The sequence below is a fragment of the Pyxicephalus adspersus genome, chromosome 4 (assembly GCF_032062135.1).
Source record: "Pyxicephalus adspersus chromosome 4, UCB_Pads_2.0, whole genome shotgun sequence".
Lineage (NCBI taxonomy): Eukaryota > Metazoa > Chordata > Amphibia > Anura > Pyxicephalidae > Pyxicephalus > Pyxicephalus adspersus.
In genome coordinates, this window is record NC_092861.1 from 43,816,016 (window position 1) to 43,839,208 (window position 23,193).

Consider the following 23,193-nt stretch of genomic DNA (forward strand, 5'->3'; position numbering starts at 1 on the left):
GCGTCGGGCAAGGAGACCTATTACTATACCATTGAAGTACCATTTAGACTTATTGAGTTAAAGGTGTACCTTGTTATATGTGCAACCACATATACTTAATGTTTTTGTACAAGTTTTTTTATTAATCTCTACAGAGTGCCACTGTAAAAGCCTTCTGTTCTGCCTCCTTTCTTCTTTTTTTCAAGTAGTATATTCAACCACTATATTGGTTACATATGAGTCAAACTCTTACTTTTAACTTAAAGGTATACTTTAGAAGATTTGTTAACTTCATTTGTTAGTTGTATATGGAGTCTGATGGTCTGAGCCAGTAGCTGGCGCCTTTAATTTTACTGGGGTCTTAGTAGAAGATCCTACTGCTACAGTTCTATCCTACTTTGTAGTCAAGCTCTCTTTAAATTAACTTTATAAAGGCAGCTTGCGTTTGTGTTCCTTCCCCTTGGTATCACACATTTAAAAAGTAGAACCCTAGAGTGAATAATGATCTCGAGTATGGATCAATTATACATTTTAATGTAACAAGATTGTAAAGGTAGGAAATCATACGCTCTCCTGAGTATTCTCACATCTGAATCCTTTAATAGGGTTAAGCTTTGATATCATAACTCAGGACTCCTGGCTTAAATTCCATCTGCCACCTCTAAGGCATTAATTGGACATTTATTTTACTATTGTTCTGGAAAATGTCAGGTTGCCATATTTTATACCTCCCTCCTATTTCCCTTCTAGCTTGTATTGGGTATAAATCTTTTCTGCTGACCTAACACAAGTCTAAGCATAGTGGAAAGACAATTATAAGGATAATAATTCTGGTTTTATTAAAACTACCAGGACCCACAAAAGGGTCATTTAGAAATATTTTCACACACAATTTATTCAGCTTACATCCAACATTGACACATTTTTTTAATTTGATAGATGTATAAATCCTGGGTAAGTAGTATCAATATTGTGTACAAACAAAGGTGAAATAATTGAATAAAACCCTTGTTGGCTGTGGAATAGTATTAGAAAAGATATTTAGTTATAATTTCCTGTGTGTGTGTGTGTATATATATATATATATATATATATATATATATATATATATTACACAACACTATATGGGATTACAGAATCATGATATCATTTTTTTACTCTAATGATTCTCTCAATCCACTGTGGCCTATTTGAAAAGAAACAAATATATTTGTTTGAATTTGTAGCCCATAGCAAAGGTAAACATTTTTTAAGTATGCAACCTATTATTCTTCTGAAAGATGAAGGAGAATTGACATGGAAGTAAGCAGAACAGTAATGAAAAAAACTGATTTTACCTGTACATTGGAAAGTCCCAATGATCTATATTTGCTGCATCTTGTTAGCATATCACTTGTTTATGTTTATGCATACGTTTCTCAGGAAATAACTATAAATGTGTAAATGCCAATTTTGTAGCTTGTGATTCTTTCTGCTTTCCCATTCATTAAACAGTAGAAATATACTTACATACATGCATTCCCTTTGTTGTTACCCGCATGCTGCTGCTTACCAGCTGGGCTCAATGAGCTTTCCTTTCATGCACTTTATTCTCTGCTGATACAATGCACAGAACACAGCACAAGTCTGCCATAGAAAACTTGTTTAACAAATCCTCTGATGAAAACAGGCTCCATCTACAACAAGATCACCACGCACAAACTTCCTGTTCTACACAAATCCTTTTTAAATATACAGTTACTATGTGTAATTATTATGCCTCATTATCTAAATAACAAAAGCACAGGAAAAACAGCTAGGAATAGTTAATTGGTGGAAATAAAAATGCAATACGTACAATAACTTTATAGAAATACTTTAACCAATAAATACTTTAGAGAAGGTTAAATAAATTGTTACCGTTATTCATTTTATCTAATTGAAAAACAATAACTGGTGCTGCTTCTCTTTGTAATGATATATATTTGCTATGATAGACATTGAAATGAAGATATGTTTAATGGCCTTTAGTTAAAGCCTACATAGGCATTTATCATTTGGACAGTCACTTCTTCAAGCTTGCTGATCCCTCTCATTATTAGCTTTATCTATTTTAACCCACATGTGTTGATTGGTTTCAGTTTAGGTGACCCTGGGAGCCTGGCCATAATGTGTTATGCACAGTGGTTGTCTAATAGTGGCTGCACCATGTAGTTAGTTATTAGCATGCATTGTGTTTATGAGCAACAGCAGACTTACCTTTTAAGCATCTGTAAGTATCAACCTTAAATAGGGAGGTATTTATTGATTTTGTCCACTGGACTGAGAAGGTTTTAGGGCTTCCTAGCCATATTTAATTGTTGATGAGGCAAAAATATAAAGCTCCACCTTCACAGTGTCTGGTTTCAGAATAATTATAGCCAGAAACCAATATCCTGAATATTGGTTTCTGGCTATAGTTATTCTGAAACCAGACACTGTGAGGGTACAGCTTTATATTTTTTGCCTCATCAACAATTAAATATGGCCAGGAAGCCCTAAAACCTTCTTGGCTATTAGGTAAGCATGGTGTACATAGCCTAGTGTACATAGTAAAGAGGATTGCGATAGACAGGTAACAATCTTTTACTGTTGAAGAGTGTGCTGTGCATCAAAAAGCATGTCCGCCCACCTTTTAGATCATATGGTAAAGTTTTACCATATATCACTTGCACTTTTAAAGAAAAGGGACAACCATGAAATACTTTTCAGATATGCCAAATGGCACCAATTTAGTTTCACTGTAGTAATAAATGAAGTATATGTAGAATTAGCCTTGCTGGTTTACTAAGAACCAATAAACCATTTATATTTTGATGTCATAATGAGACTCTATGACTACAAAGATCTAAGTGAGCAATGTAAAGCAATGGTATTGACAATTGCTGTAATTCTTTAGGTCTTACAGGAGGAATTAGGAGTTTGGTCCACACACAACTTTTTGTGCTCTGCAAATTGGATAACAAAACACAAATCAAACAAAACATATTAATTCAAAAATCATATTCTTTTGGTATTGGATATCAGGGAATTGGATCATTATCCCAATATCAACGTGCTAAATCTCAACATTAAAATTACTAATGTAAAAGAAAGGAGAGTGGGCATCAAACCATCTCCCCACCTGGTGAAGGGCATTCAGGGAAACCACACAGAGCAACGTACCTATAAAGAACAATGGTAGATTTTTAGTTTTGGTGTATGGTTATCAGAAGAATTTTGTTTTGTGAAGTTCTGCAAACCCCAAAATGGAACAATAGAGGAAGAAATCAGATAGAAGAGAAGGAGTCAAGTTTCAGGCAGGAACAATCTCCTGCGATCCCACTAGCCACCAGGGATTGTATTCTTAGCCAGTTCAAGATTCTTCATAATCTCACTACACAGAAAGTTCTTCTCAGCATTTTTGTTCTATTTTTCCTGTCAGACCTTATTCTACTTCCTATCCACATGGACTACTAGACGTTTATTTTTTCAGGAGAAACACCCATACCTTGCAGTTACCTGTGGGTTCTCTAATATCTCCTGAGGAAGCCCAGAGGGCTAAATGCGTTGGGACTTGAGACTCGTCCTCTTACTTTGATGTACAATTTTCCATAGGAAAACTATGTCTAGTCTGCTGTCTAGTCTGCAAGAGTGGATTTCTAATGTTTAAGGGAATCATCCTGATTGTAAGCTGGTCCACCGTAATTATTCACCTAGTGAATAAGGCTGATCATTCTTTTGTTTATGAATATTGCTTGTTGACTATTAAGTATAACTGTCAGGAACTAAACCCTTGCACTTCTATCCTATTTCTTCCTTTACTGCCTATTGTAGTTATTACATTGTAGTAAATCTTGTGATATATGAAGAAGCAGCAAGCTCAAAACAGGACACTAACACATGAGGCAGGCCCACTGGGCTAGGAGGAAGTTGGCTCAATGATGCTGGCTACTACAGAACCCATAAGACTAAGGAAATCTAGTGGAAGAAAAGGATGTGCTTTGGTAACCCACAATCAATAAAAAGCTGACAGAGGTTCTAACGCCCTAAATAACCTAATTGCATGCATCATTTTAATAGTAGTATATCTTAAACCAGCACTGTGGGGTAACTATTACTGTATTCTTTGTTATGTTTTATTGTTCTTAGGTTCTTCCAAAGATGACGTCACATATTGTTAATGAAGTTGACAACATTCTGGGAAACAAGCCATACAGCAAAAAGGACTACAGATCATAACCCAGTGCATGAAGAGTGGAATGCATGGTTATAATAGTGCCCTGTATATGATACTGGATGCCTATGTTTAATGGATTCCCTTGCTCCAGTACTTGTCATGACCGGAGATTGCTACCACTTGACTCCTAAACTTAGAAGCACATAAGAGAAACTCTAAAAGTTTGACTATTCTTTGTACCTGTTTCTTAACATTTACCTTCATGCATACTGCTTATGCTGGGATACTAAGGTTCTAGAACTTTTCACATGAAAAAATTTTATAGAAGACAGTTGTAATATGCAATATGTTTTATTATTGGATTGTTGTCCTGCGAGGTCAGTGGGGAAAATACAATTTGTATTATATCAGGAAAAGGTTTTAAAAAACTATGCATCAGCCTCAGATGGTTATTATTACTTACTTATTTCATTAAAAAAAAAAAAGGTTTTTTGATTCACTAAGACATGGAATGTGGGAGTTCTATTTTACTTTTGGTTGTTTATTACCAGCTATCACATTTACCCATAAATGTCATAAATAAAGTAATAAATACGACCTGCTTACTGACCATTTTATCTATCTACAGCAGTGTTTCTCAACCACAGTTACCTGGAACCTTATGGTTCCTACAAAGGCTGCTAGGGATTGAACATTTAGTAATTCTCGACTCTCAGGTCAGTTTAACAAACACAAATGATATTTTTGAATATCTGTAAGTAGGATGTTTTTTCACTGCCCAGCTGTATAAGAGGCATTCTTCCCACTGACCACCACACTGAGGATGTAAGCTGTGGATATTGCTGGTATTATCAGGGGTTCCTAAAACTTGAAAGTTATTTCAAGGGTTTCTCCTTGAGAAAAAAAAAAGTCAAGAAAAGCAGACCTAAAGAAGTTCATCCAAGCATTAAAGAACAACTGTACCTTTGCTACATGTTGTCTAATAATTGCAGTGACCCCATCCTCCCATAATACCACCCACTTTACCCTATACTCACCTACATCCCTGACACAGCTGTGCACTTCATGGCCTTATTTCTTTAAACCTCATCACCAGGTCCTCCTAAACCTATAAATGCACCATCCAGCAGCTTTACCCAAAGAAATAAACAGGACCACAATGTTCATGTGCTGGCTGAAGAACTCCCAGCAGGGCGGTGTGGCTCCCCATGGGAAGAGCAGTTTGTACCAAAGGTACGGTTCACTGGTATTGTTTTGATGAACTGCTTTGGATATATAAATGGTCAGTAATCAGGTCATATTTTCCTTAGTATTGGTACCAAAGGTTTAGTTGTCCTCTAAAGGGCTTTTCACTTGAAATGTATATTTGGCACCATGTCACTGTATATAGGTTTCTTCAACAAATCATTTTTTTGTGACCCTGTTGCAGATTTCGCACCTTAAGATCCTGTCAATAACATAACTCCCCTTGCAGACTTACAATGTTACATCCCTTTCTCTCAATTATCAGCCAGCCTGCCATGTACACTTGGGTTGTCTGTTGGGACATTTATTAGGTTCATCATAAAAGCAGTCTACTAGCTGAAGACGCTTGCATGGCAGCCTGACAACACTGCTGCTAAGTAGTAGTATTGGCTTAGTGTATTTAGCTTGTAACATGAAAAGCTGTAATTGGCAGGAAATCCAGGTAAGAAACTTTACAATAGTCACAAAAATATTTGCTGAAGAAAACTATAGAATGAGATCTGATGCCAAACATACTGAAAAGAATAGGGTTAACAAATTTTAAGATATAAAATTAATATTGCAGATTTGTTAAACGAGCAGTCATTTTCCATATATTACTATAATCACATAGTTTTTAGGGCTATGTTTATAAAACAGGGAATCTGATTGTGAGCCTCTTTGAGGGACAGCTAGTGCCATGACTTTGGACTGTGCTGCATAAAATGTTGTGTTGTGTAATAATAATAATCCCATTCTCTTGTGGGAATCCGGTCCTGCTATTGAAACACATGGTCCCGAAGATTCCTATAAGAGAATGTTTGAAGAAATGCCTGATTCCCTGTTTTATAAATATAGCCCATAGTGTCCCATCAATAAGAATACACTTAACAATACCACCACAATGATTTGTAGTAAATTCAAGGCACACATTGGCAGATATTGTTTTCCAGTACAATGAAAGAAACAATAAAATCAAAGCACTATGATATATCCACAGCTGTGCATGTATAAAAAAAAACAACTGTTACCAGGCCTTTATAGATTGATTTCCAGGAGAGACATCTGGCAATATACCAAATCTCACTACTTACTGCATGGGTCTGATTTGTGATAGTGTCCCTCCACTCCTAGAGGAAACACAGTGAGCAGGCACTGGCCAGAGCACAAAAAACAGTAAGCAGTGGTTTATAATTTTGGTGACATCAGGAAGTCTTTATTATTCCTACATGGCTGACATTCAATAAATCCACCTTGGCTGGGGGCTACTCAACCTTTAACAGCCACATAGCTCTGCAGTGATGAGTTTAGTGGTTTTTCTCACTGCAGGATTTTTCTTGACTATGCCATTCCCAGTGTGCTACCAAATACCCGTAACACTGATGTATTCATTTAGGGTCCTGTTAATACAAATAGTTAAAATCTTGACTTTACACTACTGTACAGTTTTTCCTCAATACTATTCACATTATTTTTCAAGTACAGTGCCATAGGAGCCTAGTAGTATCTTGCCCCCCACATCCCATCATTACACAAATATTAATCATAGCAGATAATATGGCTGCATACACCCATGCAATCATTGTTGTTATAAAGGATCTTTTATGATCCTTTCAAACGTCAAGAGTGAAAGATTTATGAACGAGCTGTACATACAGCGCTGTTCTGCTCTATGGAGAGGGGGGGAGGGGAAGGGAGAAGAACGACGGAGCTGCACCTTGCTGTGCTTTTTCCCCTTCATTACGATTATCCGTCATCCGTGGATCCCCCAGGACGGACCCATGAACAAGCGCTGTACACACACCAGATTCTCGTCCTGAGGCGATTATCGGACGAGAATAATTTGATGTGTGTATGTAGCCTGTGATACTGCATAAGACATACCAGCCCACTCCACAGCACTGCAGGTAATCAATCACAGTTTTTGTCCTACTGTTGGGTGTTAGGCCTTTAAATAAAAGGTTTAACACATCACAGTTGATTACAAATTGTGTGTACAGTATTTTTTGATAATAAATTACACAGTGCTGCTGTAACTCAGAAAAAAATATATTAATGGAAGGAAAGGCTCTATTGTCCTGTAATTGGGAGAAAAACATTTTTTGGGGAAAAAAAGTGAAACTATGTTTTATAGGATAGTAAAAATCACACAGTATTGTTAAGCAGAGGAAAGCAGGAAAGAATGAAAATCTTTAACCTTTCTTAAACAGTATAAAAGTGGACTTATCCTTAATCTTTAGAAAAAAATATTAGATAGGCCTCTTGTACCATATTTATATTTTACTTTTCCAAACTAAGATTACAAAAAGACCTGAAATCTTTGTATTGGCAATGGAAGTTTCCCATCTGTGACCAGTGTAACTTATTCTGTCTTCTGTTCTAATCTGAGGTTTTTAAGGTATGGCCAAAGATTTGTAATAAAGGTATTGATCACTTGAAACCTACTTGAGAAACAGCTTATGATATGACAGGATTGAATAAGGTTTGTGAAAAACAAAAGGACCACAAACACACCTTGCATGGCTTTCCCAGCTAATACAAAGCTTGCTACATGGACAGCTGTGATTTAATTCATATCTATAAATATAGTGCTGTAACAACCATAAGATTTTTTTTGTCTTTCTGCAATTAATATACATGTCTGTTACCCACATTCAAAAAAAACTATAGTTAGCATAGACTAAAGGCAAACATTTTATGGCTAATCACGTTGTTACACTGGGTGATTCACTAGTGCAACCCTTAACATTGCAGCCCACACATGATATGCATGGACTACTTCTAATGATCAGGTAAAAGGTCATTCCACACAATTTCTTGTAGGAGTGAAATCTTATATTACCAGGACCAAATTCCAGTCTTGCTTTTGTATGTATTTTACATTAGGTGAATGCAACAGGAGAAGTTGGAACAGTCATTGGCAGGTGGAAAATGGCTTTCAAGCGGAATGACCAATTACCTTATTCCTTTGTATGAAACATTTTATATGGCCAAGTATTATCTAAAGGTTCAGTCAACCCAAAACTGATATTCCAGTTACGTAGATGCTGAAGACAATCGCTTACATGTCTTGGAAACTTTATTACTAAGAAACTTTTGCTTGAAAAGGATGCAGGGACAATCAAAGGTGGGTGGGTGTACACGAATATATGGCAGAAGATTATTTTATTGAAATATCCTAGACCTAAAAGAAGACAGGCTCTGGGTTCATGGGTTGCATGAATAAAACAAATTACCTTTATAGAAACTATTGCTTATAGGTGGGCACTATACCTGTGTTGGAACAGTAAATATTTCAAGTTTCCCTGCAATTTCCTAATTTTGTTCCTGGTTATTGTCCTTAAAACTTTCCTGTAATTTACAATCATCAATGTATTGTTACCCTAGAAAACATAAAGGGTTAAGTAGTACACTGATTTCTAGGTTGAAGGTAAAGACAAGAGTAAGAGCAGTCTGAATTTGTCTCTTTAGATGCAGGGAACACTTGGTTGGGGTAGTGTATGGCTCAAACACACACTGCTGTTTTTCTGTGCCCTAATATGAGCCAGGAACCAAATCGGCCTGACTTGGAACAAATATGATTCAGGAGTGCAGCAGTAGTGAAAACAAAGGCCTGGCTTCAAAGCTGGAAGCCAATAAACAGAAGCAAGTCTGTTATGACCAAGGCCAAGCATCCATCTGTGCTACAGCTGCACCTAGTACATCATACTGACATTGCCAGCTCTGCCATCTATGAGGAGCACAATCAAGAATGCCTATGGATGCAAATACTAAAAGGTCGGCTTAACAACTGAAAAGCAGTGTAAACCTTTTATCAAAATGATTATTATTGATTACCATCAATAAACCATCAATAAATGATTATTAGAAGCTTACCATCATCCATCAATGTTTCTTTTTACTTATGCTAAATGGCAGAATTATTGCATATGACTGCTGATTTTATGAAAAATCTAGGATCACAATTTTGATATATTTTTTTCTTAAATGTACCTAATCTGTAAAATATAAAATAATTTGGATGTATTGATTAATGTAAAGACTACAGTATGGTATTTTTGATCATGTATATTTTATAAGAGAAGGCATTTGGTGTAATTTCTAAGTAAAACATGTTTGCTCCAAAGATCACACGTAGTTCCTATTATTTATTCTATATTGCTGTCATGTAATTTATGATTTTCATACATTAAAAAAGCAGTGAAGGTGACAAATGTTACTATTTGCAAATGCATTAATGTGAAGCTAAAAATATTATCTACTTGCCTAATACAGAACAGGTATCACGAAGAAGGCACTAGCAGGTGGGTTGTTTCTTAGTCTAAGTCAATGTTTCGCAACTAGGGTTCCATGGAACCCTAGGATTTCTCCAGAGGTTTCCAGGGGTCCCTTGAGCAATGTGTAGTTTGTGACTCTCAAGTCAGTTTAAGAGACACCAATGATCTTTGTGGCTCTCTATAAGGGTGACATTCCTCAAAATAGCCAGCAATATAAGAGGCATTCTGCTACTGACCATCGCACTAATGTACTTTGGGCTGTGGATATAGTCATTTTAACATAGGGGAACCCCTGGTATAAAGGTTGAGCCATAAGAGATTGGCAATACTATGTGCCAGAGGTATCAGAGGTTCTTACATTGAAGAAAGACCTGACATTAAGGTTCCAAAAGCACTTTATCATCTGAAATAAATTTTGCCTAATAAACAGTGGAATTAGATGTCCCCTTGCTAGTTATATCTCTTGGCAACTACAGCATTATGATTTCCCTGCCATGATTCACAGCCTAGTCACTGCCTACTAAGGTGCACTCTATCTTTGGCATCTCCGCCAACCTTCTATAAACTCTGCATTAAAAAAACAAAAAAAGATCATTGAGTCAATAATATAAAGGCTGCTGGTCCTACAGGACCCATACTGCAAACCATGTGCGGAGGGAAAAGGGTAAAGCTGCGTACACACTTGCAATTTTTGTCGTTGGAAAGGATCTTTCACGATCCTTTCCAACGACAAGGGGCTGCAAGATGCATGAACGATGCTGTACATACAGCACCGTTCATGCTCTATGGAGAGGGGAGGGGGGAGAGCGACGGAGCGGCACCCTGCTGCGCGCTCTCCCCTTCCCTTTCATTACGATCGGCTGTCGTCCATCGTCCGTGGATCCGGCAGGTCGGTCGTCCGGACGATGGACGACACCGACTGTACACACGGAAGATTTTCGCCCGATAATTGGCCGATGCCGATTATCGGGCGATAAAAATCTGCCGTGTGTACGTAGCTTAAGGGGGACATCACAACACAAACAGTGTAAATAGAAGATAACGGCTCGTCTAATTCTTTGTTCAGAAACACAAACCAGTATATCATTGTGTAACATGTATTAGGGATAAACAGATTAGGATATTTTACCAAGTGCAATTGCTATGGTACACTGCACTGTGTTTCCAATCAACAGAGTTTGTGAGTCTGCACCTTTTAACCTTAAATTGCAGTAATTCAGCTGATGACATTAAATATACCATACTTCATTTTCCACATGGCAGCATGTCTGCATTGGTCAGGTAACAAAAAAATTGCCTTGAGACTGCTATGCTGACCCACTTGTTGATTACATGGTACTTGTTATCCTGTTTGATAGGCTAACAGGTTAGGTACATTTACAAGTAGACAGTGAAGGCATTTATGTTGTGAAGAAAAAGGGGGACACATGCACCCCAGACCTGTTTCTATTATTTTCACTCTCATCAAGTTGGCATCCATTGGAGCTATGGTACAAATCTTCCAAAAAAGTTTCCATTTAGGACTTGTCTAGGCCATCTACTAGTTAAATCTTAGGCAGAGATCGAAATTACCATACAATACTATAATTCTTTAATGAAGGCATCAAATATGGTGCCTCAGGGAGTGTGATTGATTCTGCTTCATAATGAAGTTGGACGTGACATGATTAGCTGGCTAGGTCTTTCTAGTTAAGCAAGGTAAAAGGAAACCAGATTGAGAAAACTACATCAGTAAGTTCTTATACTTCTAGCAATGTTTATAACATTACTAAAACAATTCTACTCTGGATTACTATCAAAAGCAATATATTTTTGTTTAGTGAAGTTACCATCTGCCATCAGTGATTTAAGCTCAGACGTAGCTTCAATAGTTCTGTTTTATGCCAAGTAGAAATTCTAAATTCATTTTCTGTCTTCAATTCCACAGTGTACACCACTGAAAATGCCAATAATTGCTGAGGGGAAGGGAAATTACAGACTTGTTCTGCTGTGAGAATCATAGGCTACAGAAAAGAGAATTACCAAAATTTAGTTATTAACTCTGCAGAAATCTGTCAGATTGTAAACAAACTGCTTCAATACTTTCATTATGAAGGGCCACAACAAAGCAGATCACATGTACTAATTGTCATGTTTTAATTGTCATATCTTTTAAATTTAGAATATATTTTTCTTAAACAATCACAAAAAAATACATTACCTCAACACTTGCTCTTGTATCACATACACATTTTCCTTGGAGGCAAATAGTACAGTATGTCGTACTGCAGCATTTTGAAAGGCAAACAAAAACAGCTTAATATGAAAAATTAGACAAATCCAAGCTTGTGCTTAAAGAATATTTACTTAGCAAAGGATATTTCACTTAGTTTAGTAAATGAGGCAGGCCTGTAGTGCAAGAAACCCTATCCCCTAAATGATTGAGTGTGGTTATACAAAGCATGAATCTAAAGGCCTCCCAGTAAAGACTTCTAGAGGTCTGCACAACATTTTCTTTCATATATGTCTAGTCAAAATAATTTATTTTAAAAAAAGCAGAGCACTAAAATTAATAGAAAACAACCCAACCTTAGTGAGCAGAAGATCCCAGATTATGACATGAAAAACTGGGATTCTACTTGGGGAAAACAAGTGTGTGCTCTGACCAATATATTATTCTGTGCTCATCAATAGCTGACCATGAACAAGGATAATGTAGCAATTATGATGCATACAGTAGTTTCGGCTTTAGGTAAAATGGGGGTTCCAAATAAAAAAAAAACTACAATATATACATGTATAGAATCTCAGTACATTGGATGGCTTATTAACTATGAGTAATGCTAACTGTACACTAACCTGCAAGTACCAAATATCAGCCATCAAAGCCTGAGCATTTGCATTTATAAATGCTTACATTTACAGGTACTGTTCGTAAGACAGGCTTTTTGTTACATAAAGTTGTGTTCAGTAGTAGTGTGTTTAGTAAAGTAAACATCCATTTTATTATAAAATTATATATTTCTAGATTAATCCAAGCACAACACTTTGAATATTAGGTTATAGTGGTGGCAGATAGCCAAAGTGGGTTTCATGTAAAATATGTCAGTTGAATACTATTTATTGCTTTAAAACATGAAATAAACACAGTAAGTAAAAGAGTCCTTTCATTTGATAAAAATGGATGGTTTGACAAGGTTTACACAATCAAACACACCATTGTTTTATTATTGCTGGTCACCAATAGAAGGTTCCATATCCTAGTGTAAAATATGTAACAAACCCTAATATCATCTCAGATGGGAAGAGTTTATTAAGCTCTTTTGGGCAGGGTCCTCTCCTCCTGTGTCACAGGCCTTTTCTGTCATTTGCAATACCTTAACGTTCAGCCCTGCATAATGTTGGCACTACATAAATACTGTTTATTATTATTAATAAAAATACTACTAGTATACACGAGGATGCAGTGCCATCTACTGGTGCAACACAAGTGTAAATTGCGAATATTGGCATTTTCATGTGCGTGTTCTATATGTTAACCCAATTACAGGTTGACTATCAAAAATACGGCAACCTCAGAACCTGAGGTGCACCAGATTTAAAAAAAAATCCACAAGCATTTAACCAGCAGAGAAAATTCAGGGCACAGGTGTCAAACACATGGCCCATTTTATGTGGCCGGCATCCAAGCACCCAACATTTCCAGGCAGGAGGACCGTCCCAGAAAGCTAGGTAGATACAGGGCAAGCCACACAAGTGCTTGACCACGCTGCAGGCAGAAGGTACCCCAGTTGCTCTTTCACACTCACACTGCGCCAGAGTCCCGTTTCTGCTGCCAGTAGTATGCTGCTACTGCTCCAGGTATGGAATCTCAGTGGGATGCTATATTAGCAATGTCTCCAGACTCAGAGACACAGGCATCCACCTCAGCATAGTCAGTGGGTTCATTCCCTTCACATAAACAGGCCAGGATAGGTCAGGTACACCCAGAAAAAGCTGCTAGAGAACAAAAAAGCAATCACTCATAAAATGTCCAAAAAGAGAAAGGTTGATGCAGAAGGGAGACCATTTAATGAAAGACGGGTAAGAGAATATATGTTCATGCTTCACAAAGAAGAAAGACATGATATGGTGTGTCTCAGGCTGAGGAAGGATCTATACTTCTACTAAGACTACCTATCTTAATGAAAAGTTCACCCCGTGTCTTAGTCTGTTTTAGATTACGGCCCCTTACGTAATTTGAGTTTTACACCCCCGCCTTATCGTAATACATGTACTTTAAAAAAAAAATACAAAGGAAAGGGACATAAAGGCAATAAGATTAGAAACCCAAATTGATGTTTATTGTACATATTTGCAGACTTAAAAAATAAAAAAAACAAACAAATACATGCTTGTTGCACCAGTCAGTTGTCAGTCAGAGCTACTTTGATCCTGTAGATAGCAGAGCAATAAGACCTGAAGAAACACTTATTGACAAAATGTAATTTCTGTGGGGAGAAATTAAGGAAACTAATGCAATAATATACATGAAACAATCCACACACAAAACACAATTTAAATAATAACCTTAACACCTACCGAAGTAGTATTTCCACATATGTATGTGGCTGCTATTATATTCCACTTCTACTTGTCTTATTTACAAAAATGAAGTTCTTCATTACACAGTGGAGTAACATGCACTAGAATAATAGTTTATAAAAAAAATAACCAACTATCAATACCCTCAGATAAAAAACCCTGAAGTAAGATAAGCACATTTGGTTTACCATAAATTATATTCATCATGGTGCATAACCACTTTTCTGGCATAATTTTTAGGAAAAGGATACACTGTGGGGTTGAAGTTCTTAAGTATAAAGAAGGAGGCAACAAGGACAACAACCAGGAAGAGTGTGTTGTTGTAGAAAATAGAAAATGTGGTGGCTTCATAATCAGCAACTTCATTTTTCTTCCAAAGAATCCTGAAATCAGATAAAACAATTTCTTAAACATTTCCCTAATAGGTTAGTAAAATATAACATAACATGGTAAAAATATACTGAACTTAAAAATAGTGGCATAAAGAAAAAAAAATCTGGAAGTTGTCTTTTAGACATTAAAAACTTTAGACCGAGTCAACTGGTAACTTGAGCTATTGATCTATGTATACAGGTTTTCAACAGGTGGTGGGACGTAAAAAAAAATTTGACCAAAATACACAAAAAATTACTAAAATTCTCCAATTTAAACAGGATTATCACACAGTTACAGTGGACATAAAAATCAGACATTATTCTTTACCTCTCATCCTTCTCCTTACGGGACATCTTCCTATTGTCAGCTTCAGACAGTTTGCGGGTCACCTCTCTGGAGACAGCATCCTCTCGCTTCTGTGCAACCCTGCAAAGGCAATTTAGGTTGAAAAATGTTCTTCCATACAGTATTCTATTTAGTGCAAGTAGTGAGATCAGGGTATGTAATTATATTTAAAAATCTAGTTTTGTGTGTAAAGCGAATGGGGGGGGGGGGGGAAATGGATTGAAGTACTCTGGAAAATGATTATCTTTTATGCACAAACATTATCATTAACTTAGACAAAAGCAACTATCCATTATTTTCCAAAATTACAAACACACAAATCAGTTTCAATGGGAGGCTCTGATACGGAATAGGTTGAGTAACACTTTACGCAGGTGGATCCAGAATAAGGAAGTTCTGAAATGGTTAGTAAAGTGTGAAATTTGATGCAACACCCTCTTTGGAAAAGGTTATTGGTACCTGCGATATTCTCCCCACAATTTTCTTTTAAGTTGGGTGGGGAGAAGCTGTAGGTGGGTGGCCTTCCCTGCATTTTGACCTAATTTTACAGTAACCACTCAAAACAGCCAGCATAAATCATAACAGATATTTTGCAGTTTTTATGGAAAAGATTGAGTGAACCCTTCTAGAAGGTAATACAAATAAAACACAGGCTATGCATGTATGTAAATTTTATATTTATTACAATATGTGCATGCTAGAGGCAACGATGTGTTTGCACAGTTCAAAGTCATTTAAAACCAGCTTTTCAGTGAAAGCAGGACAAGATTTAAAAAAAAAACAAAACAAGAAATTGATTAAGGAAAATATATGTTCATTTTGAATTTAAAGGCAGCAATAAGTTTGTAATTGGGTATGTTGCACTGCCTCTTATGAAGAGGACATTAAATCAGTTGCTAGTTTTAAAAGTAAAATATTTTATTTTAAAATACACAGCTGAGATTCTGTGTCATAGAATGTGCTTACTGGCTGACACGTCTGGGCTGCAGATTGAATTTTTATATTTGTAAACTTGTAGTCCTAGTTGCTAAAATATTTACAGAATGTAGTTTGTTTTAAACTGAAACCAATATCCGATTATAATTTTTAAAATGTTCTAATATCATGTATTTGCATGTGTAGTCTTTCACAAGATACTTTGCCTCAATAAAGTTCTCGCTTACCCAATCATGTTAACCTAATTTATTGTGAGGTGTTTACCCCAATGATTTTCTTTTAATTTTATTACACAACTTTTAGGATGGGTTCTGACTACAAGTTTTTTCAAGTGGTTTTACCACTCAGAAGCCCATGCAATGAATTAACACTGAACTGAAGGGTATCATTCATTTAATATTCTTTGAAAGCGGTAGTGTTTCTGTATGTTTTGTTAACCCATCTAGGGGTGCCTCCAAAGTCTTGAATTGGTGTTGCTTGCAAATGCTTAAAAATGCAAAAGCCTGTAACTCCTGCAGGGAACATAGTGTTCCAACAGCAGACATCTTGGGGTATTAAAGTCATGCTAAAATATCACTAGCATCAACTTGGCCTTACGGTTACATGTGGTTCCCTAATTATGTTAATGCCATTTAAAATTAGGATAGATTTACCATATCAAACCATTGCCTATATCTTTCATATTTGGGGTTTAAATGACTTGCAAAACAAATCACATTTTATATACTTTTTACACAGTTCACATGTGAAGGCAGGATTTTACTTGTATTATGTTTTCATATGTTTAACATCAGCGAGTCTTGCATCCAAAGGCTACAACTCTACCTTTAAAGTTACTTACTTGTGTTTAAGAACAAATTTCACATTCTTGTAAGCAAAGGCCACCAGGTATGTGCTGACAAGGGTCATTACACTGTACAGGACAGCAGATTGCACCAGATCCATGTGCCATATTCTCCAGTACAGCCCTGCAATAACAATGATAAAAACACATCAGTCAGACATTACACACTAAGTATTATATCATCACCAGAACCTATAGATAGATATCACACATCTAGTGGAGTTCCTAGAGACAAAAAAAATGGAGGCCAGATTGCTGGATAGAAACTGCACAAATATCTGAATTTATTATTAGGTTGGTGTCTGCAGAAACTGACAATCTTGGACCTATTACTGCCCAGCAACCTGACTTAGTGGGCCTGATTTATTATCCAAGGCTGGAGAGAATACACTTTCATCAGTGAAGCTGGGAGATTCAGCAAACCTGGAATGGATCTGGTCCTGGATTCAAAACATTTGCTTGCAAATGACTTTTAGGAAATCCAATCGAGGTTTGCTGGATCACACAGCTTCACTAAAGAAATTGTATCTTCTCTAGCCTTGGGAGAGCTATATCAGGCCCATTATTGGAGCTACAGAATATGAAATCCCATCTAATGTGAACCTAAAGCCAATTCTGTATTGTATAAAAAGGAATAGGAAGTCCTGCCAAGCTTTTATTGCTGATGTAAGTCTATAGACAACCCATCATCTCCTGGTGATCATTATCATTGGAACTTATTGGAATTTATTTAGAGTTGTCACCAGCAACAAAGAGCAAGTCTAATAGGGACATAGTGATAGCTATGTAACTTATTACTAAACAGGATTGCTATAGCGCCAACATATTACACAGTGCTGTACAATAAATAGAACTTGCAAATAACAGACAGATACAGGAGGAGGAGAGGACCCTGCCCAGAAGAGCTTACAATCTAGGAGGTGGGGGAAGTAACACACAATAGGGGGGAGATATTCAGGAGATATTTCCTCTGGACAGGGCATGGAGTAAATCCCCCCATGAAGAGGTTTGATTCTCCTTCCCCAGCACTGCACAGGACATGGTAATGGCGCTCCTACGTGGCATTCCATAACAATCCCCCCGAGGCCTGCTCAGAGATGAACATGTGCGATATATACAGAGCAGCACAGTAAGGGCCCCCTGCCACGTCTGTAGGATGAATGGGCTCTCATGGAGGCCCGGGCAGCTTGACTTACAGATGGGTATGGCGGACACGATGAAGGCATTCCCATAGAAGAGTGCGGAGGATTTGGCAGACAGGTTGCGGCTGAAGTCCTGCAGTAATAAGTCCTCCTCGGACTGCTGCTTGTTACCGCCTTTGGGAGCCATGACCGGTTAGAAGAGGAAAGCGACACGTCTCACACTGACTGACCCTCCTCAGCAGCCGTCAGCAAACCCCCTTTACTGATACGTCAGCATTAAGAGACCGGAACCGGAAATCCACAGATAGGGCGGGGCAAACGCGAGCTACGTGTGACAACCACTGCTATTTACTTCCGCACACCTGTGACCTGTCCAATGACGTGAAGCTGCTCTAAGATGGGCGTGGCTAGTGGTTGTCGATCACACTGACAGGGCGGGTTACTGCAGTTCATATCACAGAGCTGTATAGATGGCTGTCCCTCCTAGGTATCAGAATGCTGAGTATTTGGTTACAGAGAAGACGCCTTACAAATAGGACAGCTAGGCAACCAATATTTTGTAAAGGAAAGGCAGCAGTCATAGTTAAAGTGCAACTCACTGCATTTCATTGCAGGATGTAGCAATGGAGATTTAGGGGGTGTTAGCCACACGTGTCCCCCTCTTGCACCTTTATTTTGTTTACCTGTACCCCCCCCCCCTGTTCCTGAGAAATCGGGGTTCAGGCAATAGAAGCCCCCAGCAATGTGTAACAGGGCAGTTCATTTTGATGGGTAGGGCATTTAATGTTCTGACGATGCCTTAGTGATGACATTTTAAGGGGTGTTAGCCACAAGTGTCCCCCACATTTTTTGGTTTTGTACATCTCCCCGTTCCAGAGAAATTGGGATTCAAAGTAGGGAAGTGGTCAGGGTAGTGTAGTATGACATTTCTAGTTTTGTGACTGGTAGGTATAAATCTAGGGGGGTCACACCTCCTTGTCACTATGTTGGTGGCCCCAAGGGGTCCATAATTTGTATGTTTAATTTTGGGCTTCTAGACACGCCTTTAAAACGGCAACCCCGATGTTCAATTTTCACTAGTTTTTAATATTATGACCCCCAAATTTTGAAACTTGTTAAATGTGGGGAGATAAAATTTGGAGTACTGCTAGCTATGAGGCCCCCCCTGTGTACCCTAAAAATTTCAAGTTGATATGACATACTGTTAGGAGATCTGGGGGTCTGTACTCCCACAACCCACCCACCGCCCTGAGCCTGTAATCCATACGGGAGACATGGTCCAGGGCTCTAGCTGGTCGCCCCCCCCAGGTGTTGGCCACGGCTGCCCTAGACAACTGCCTATGCTGTCTTGTAGCCAACCCTGTCCTAATGCCTGGCCCTAAGGTTGATGTCACACAATCTACTTCTTTTCCCTGTTGGTTTATAGGCAGGACTCACAGAACAGCTGCTGTCCGACAATCATTATACCTTCTTTTCTGCACCGTACAGCCATGGTCTTTTGTGGTTTTTAACATTAAATAGAAAAGTGTTGGGTTTTTGCTGTCTTTGCCCCAATAGGAAGGTTTCCTTCAATATTTGTAGACATGAAACTTAAACGGAACTAAGCTAAAAATACAAAAATTACTCTTACCTTTATTCCTGCAGATCCCTCCATGGCACTGGTCCTTCCTACGATCTGGTCCCGTGCGGTCCTGGAATTCCTCTTCGTATTAGCATACAGGAAGTGACGGGCGCCCCCATCTTCTGTCCTCTGGCTACATCATCCAATCTTGCACTGTGCAGGGGTGAGATCGAGTGACATAGCCACTGTGAAGGGGTAAAAAAAGAGAGCCAATTTTACAGTACATGCGTGAGATCAGCATCTCTTTCCCTCTTGGTGGAAAAAATGCCCTTTCTGCCCATGCACAGAAGGAGCATCCAGAGCCTCCGGGGATGCATGACATACATATTCTAGGAGACTCTGCGCTCTCATTATCCCAGGAGGCTCTGTAGTGGTGATCAAGACTTAAAGAGGTGCTGCTGCACCCATTTTTTTTTAAAGGGTGTTTCATGTAAAAAAAACATTTTTACTTTATTTAGAAGGGTCTACTCTTTTATGTAAAGAGAAAATGTTGAGGTTTAATGATATGCCTGCTTTATTACCCTCCAAACTTCTTTCCTGCATATACACCCACTATTACACCCTCCACACTCCTCTGCTGCTCAAAATATCCTCTGTCATACTCTAACAGTACTGTACTGTACATACCGTACCCTGCATTTACACCCTCACACTCCCCTCCTGCCATATACTGCCTGCTAGCATTGTTTTGTTATATACCCTGCCTTTCTTGTTCTAAATGCTATTTTTTTCTCTCTGCAACAATTCTGGTATTTTTTGTGCAGCTCAGCTGTCATCTGGTGGTCGGACAAAACTGTGCACTGAGAGATAAGTGAGACTGAATAACATTAAAACAGTCAGTTTGGCAGCACAGGAGTGAACATGGCAGGCAGATCCATGACTTTTAATATTAGCAGGAATTCCTTTTTAGTTGCTGGATTTACTTCTCTTCAATAAATCTGTGTTACCATGTGCACTCAACCTGGATTGTGTTCCATACTGGATTCATAAATAATTCATACCTGCCATCTTCACAAATCTCTGCCAGTTTATCTTATATTGGGGATAGATATATTGTATTTTTGCAGGGTACCATTAATCCTGATAAAGCAGTTTTTTACTGCGAAACACGTCAAATTCTGACTCCCCTGTTTAGGGGATCTTATATTTGCTATTTGTTTATATTTGTTGTATTGCTTATAAACTTTTTATTTATTTTTTTCTACATAAATAAAATGAAAAAACAACCTTTATTTTAAAATAATGTTGTGCTTTTCTGAAAAGTTTGTCGTTGGAAAGGATCGTGAAAGATCCTTTTCAACGACAATTATTGCATGTGTGTACATAGCCTAAGTCTGGACATTTTGCATGGTGTCACTTTAGTATTTAACTATCAGTTGTATTTTATGTTTTTCAGGGTATGAATGAGCAAAAGGGTTACAATAATGGTAAGAACTTGCAAATAATACTTCTTGACATGATCAAATGGTTTTCTTCCCCCAACAGGGAAGATTTACATGGGTTTTAATGGTGCTAACTATCGACATTGGCACCACACTTTATGTTAAAACAATTATTTGCAATTTATTGTATAATATAATAAAAACATAACAAAAATGCTTGCAAAATGCAAAAAAATGACAATTTCAATAATCACATGATTTGTATTGATACACAATAACTTTTACAGTCCTTAACGCGTTCCAAACAGTAGGCTTCATCAGAAGGACAGAGCGTTATTAGTACCGCATCTATGTGTTTATTCAGATAGTGGTTAATGATTAGATTGGTATTATGTCATTGAGGCATTGATGTTGAAAAGCAAGATTGTTTATTTAAAATCCATAGCACAGGTTTTTTATGCGGTTCAGAGTGACGTGACCCTATAGTCTTATAGGTAGTCTCTTTTAATGCACCACAGTGTATATAGTTCAGACAGCAATTGGTAAGATTGTGACCGCAGCAGGACAAACAAATTAAAGAGCAAAAGGGTGCTCCATTTTGTTTCAATTTTGAAGACAATACTACTAAATGTGATATTTGATCCTTTTGACTATATATACTGTGGAGACTACCTTTAGGACTACGGGGTCATGTCTCTCTTAACCGCATAAAAAAAGTCTGTGCTATAGATTTTGAATAAACAATCTTGCTTTTCAACTTCAATGCCTTAATGACCTAATACCAATCTAATTATTAACCACTATCTTAATAAACACATAGATGCGGTACTAATAACGCTCTGTCCTTCTGATGAAGCCTACTGGTGAAATGCGTTAAGGACTGTAAAAGTTATTATTTATCAAAATAAATCAAGTGATTGGTGAAATTGTCATTTTATGCATTTTGCAAGCATTTTTGTGATAAGTCTTTTATTACATTGCAATTTATTGTATATTATATCGATTTTAACATATACTGTGGTGCTAGTGTCCATATTTAGCACGATTAAAACCCATGAAAATCTTCCCTGTTGGGAGAAGAAAACCCTATGACATGTGTGAGAATTAGCGTGTGGTGCAATGCTAACAATCCTCCAACAATCCTCCCAGAGTATCTATTTAAATTTTACTTCTTGCCATGAACCAACTTTCAGTTATTTAGAGACATTAGATAGTCTGAAGACACGAGAAGAGCCATACAGAAAGTTAATCTAAGGAAGATCGTCTGTATAAAACGTTCAGAAGTGGAACTATTTGACCATGTGGGTTGTATAAGAGATCTGCTCACATTTGTTTTTCCATCTTATACAAATAAAACGACTTTTGAAAGCAGGCATATTAAAAATAGATTTGCATTACTAAGGACAACAGCTCCACTTTTCTTTGTTCTGTTTTCACAGTTAGAAACACATCTGCCTGTACAGACGAGGATGGCTCAGCAAAAGCTGAAAGGACAGTTAACCTCATGTATAAAAGAACTGTCTTTCCACCTTAGCAATCAAAAGGGAAGCCTAATTGTTGGTATGGGGGACACCATTTTGGGGACCTCTTATAGTAGATCCATTGGGCTGGATATATTAAAGCTTAGAGTGACCTGACATTAACCTGTATGTTCTCTTCATATAAAAAAAAGCTGTTTTTTAGAGAAATCTTTGTCTTAGGGAACCCTTGCCAATAATTAGGAGAAGCCCTAATAATGGTACATTACCTGGTAGTCAGTGGGTTAAATGTCTCTTACATTGTTGGCCAGTGGGAAAAATGCCACTTTTACAGATAGCCAAATAGATAATGAATGTCAGAGGTAATTAAACCCAGAGGCACAAATAGCTCATTGCTTAAGGAACTCCTAGCAATCTCTGGAGTAAACCTGATTAAAAAACACTGGACTAGACTGTCACATTCAGGAATCAGGTCCAATTGCTCATTTATATAATAATTTTCTTATATATGCCTACATGTCAGAAAGCTGGCAGGTAGAACATAAAACGTAAATAGAATCCAATTTTTATGAAATTTATGAAAGCTGAACACAGTCACGCTTAGTTTGTGGTATTTAAACTAACTGCAAAATAAACTCCATTTCTAGGAAATAAATACTATACATGAAATCAGTTGAAGCATGCCATTTATTTAAAATTGTCTAAGGGTTTAATTGCAGCAGAAGAATGCCTGTAAGCCATGGTGCAATACACAAGGTTACACAGAGAAGACTTTGCCTTGTTTTCTACAGATATAAATGTTGCAAGATTGACATTGATTCTGCCATCCATGTCCACAACATTGGTTTAT

General features: G+C 37.5%; 2 protein-coding genes and 1 long non-coding RNA gene across 6 annotated transcripts in view; 2 read left to right on the top strand and 1 right to left on the bottom strand.

Moving 5' to 3' along the window:
* The window catches only part of KCNAB1 (potassium voltage-gated channel subfamily A regulatory beta subunit 1), a 181,071-nt gene extending 171,563 nt beyond the window's left edge, over window positions 1-9,508 (top strand). For all 4 annotated transcript variants that reach the window (XM_072408008.1, XM_072408009.1, XM_072408010.1 and 1 more), the window contains one exon: window positions 4,129-9,508. In XM_072408008.1, coding sequence (XP_072264109.1) covers window positions 4,129-4,218 — 90 coding nt within the window. In that variant the 3' untranslated portion in view covers window positions 4,219-9,508. The remainder of the gene's footprint in view (window positions 1-4,128) is intronic.
* Window positions 9,509-13,957: 4,449 nt separating this feature from the next.
* On the bottom strand, window positions 13,958-18,134 carry SSR3 (signal sequence receptor subunit 3). Its single transcript, XM_072408012.1, has 5 exons — window positions 17,917-18,134; window positions 16,718-16,844; window positions 14,923-15,021; window positions 14,472-14,603; window positions 13,958-14,126 (listed from the first exon to the last, which is right to left on the bottom strand). Exons 1-5 carry the CDS (start codon window positions 18,047-18,049, stop codon window positions 14,060-14,062), a joined length of 558 nt encoding a protein of 185 aa, XP_072264113.1. The 5' UTR covers window positions 18,050-18,134; the 3' UTR covers window positions 13,958-14,059.
* A 23-nt stretch (window positions 18,135-18,157) lies between these two features.
* LOC140328424 (uncharacterized) lies at window positions 18,158-20,276 on the top strand. The gene is made up of 2 exons (XR_011920287.1): window positions 18,158-18,349; window positions 19,507-20,276. It is a non-coding gene; the product is annotated as an uncharacterized lncRNA (long non-coding RNA).
* Window positions 20,277-23,193: the final 2,917 nt, after the last annotated feature.

Bases quoted from the DNA above. Each gene is read 5' to 3' on its own strand.
- SSR3 (XM_072408012.1), bottom strand. From the start codon at position 18,049: ATGGCTCCCAAAGGCGGTAACAAGCAGCAGTCCGAGGAGGACTTATTA. The intron at 16,845-17,916 runs GTAAGTCAAGCT...TTGTTATTGCAG, and splicing joins CGTGTCCGCCATACCCATCT to GGCTGTACTGGAGAATATGG. The intron at 15,022-16,717 runs GTAAGTAACTTT...TTGCCTTTGCAG, and splicing joins AAATTTGTTCTTAAACACAA to GGTTGCACAGAAGCGAGAGG.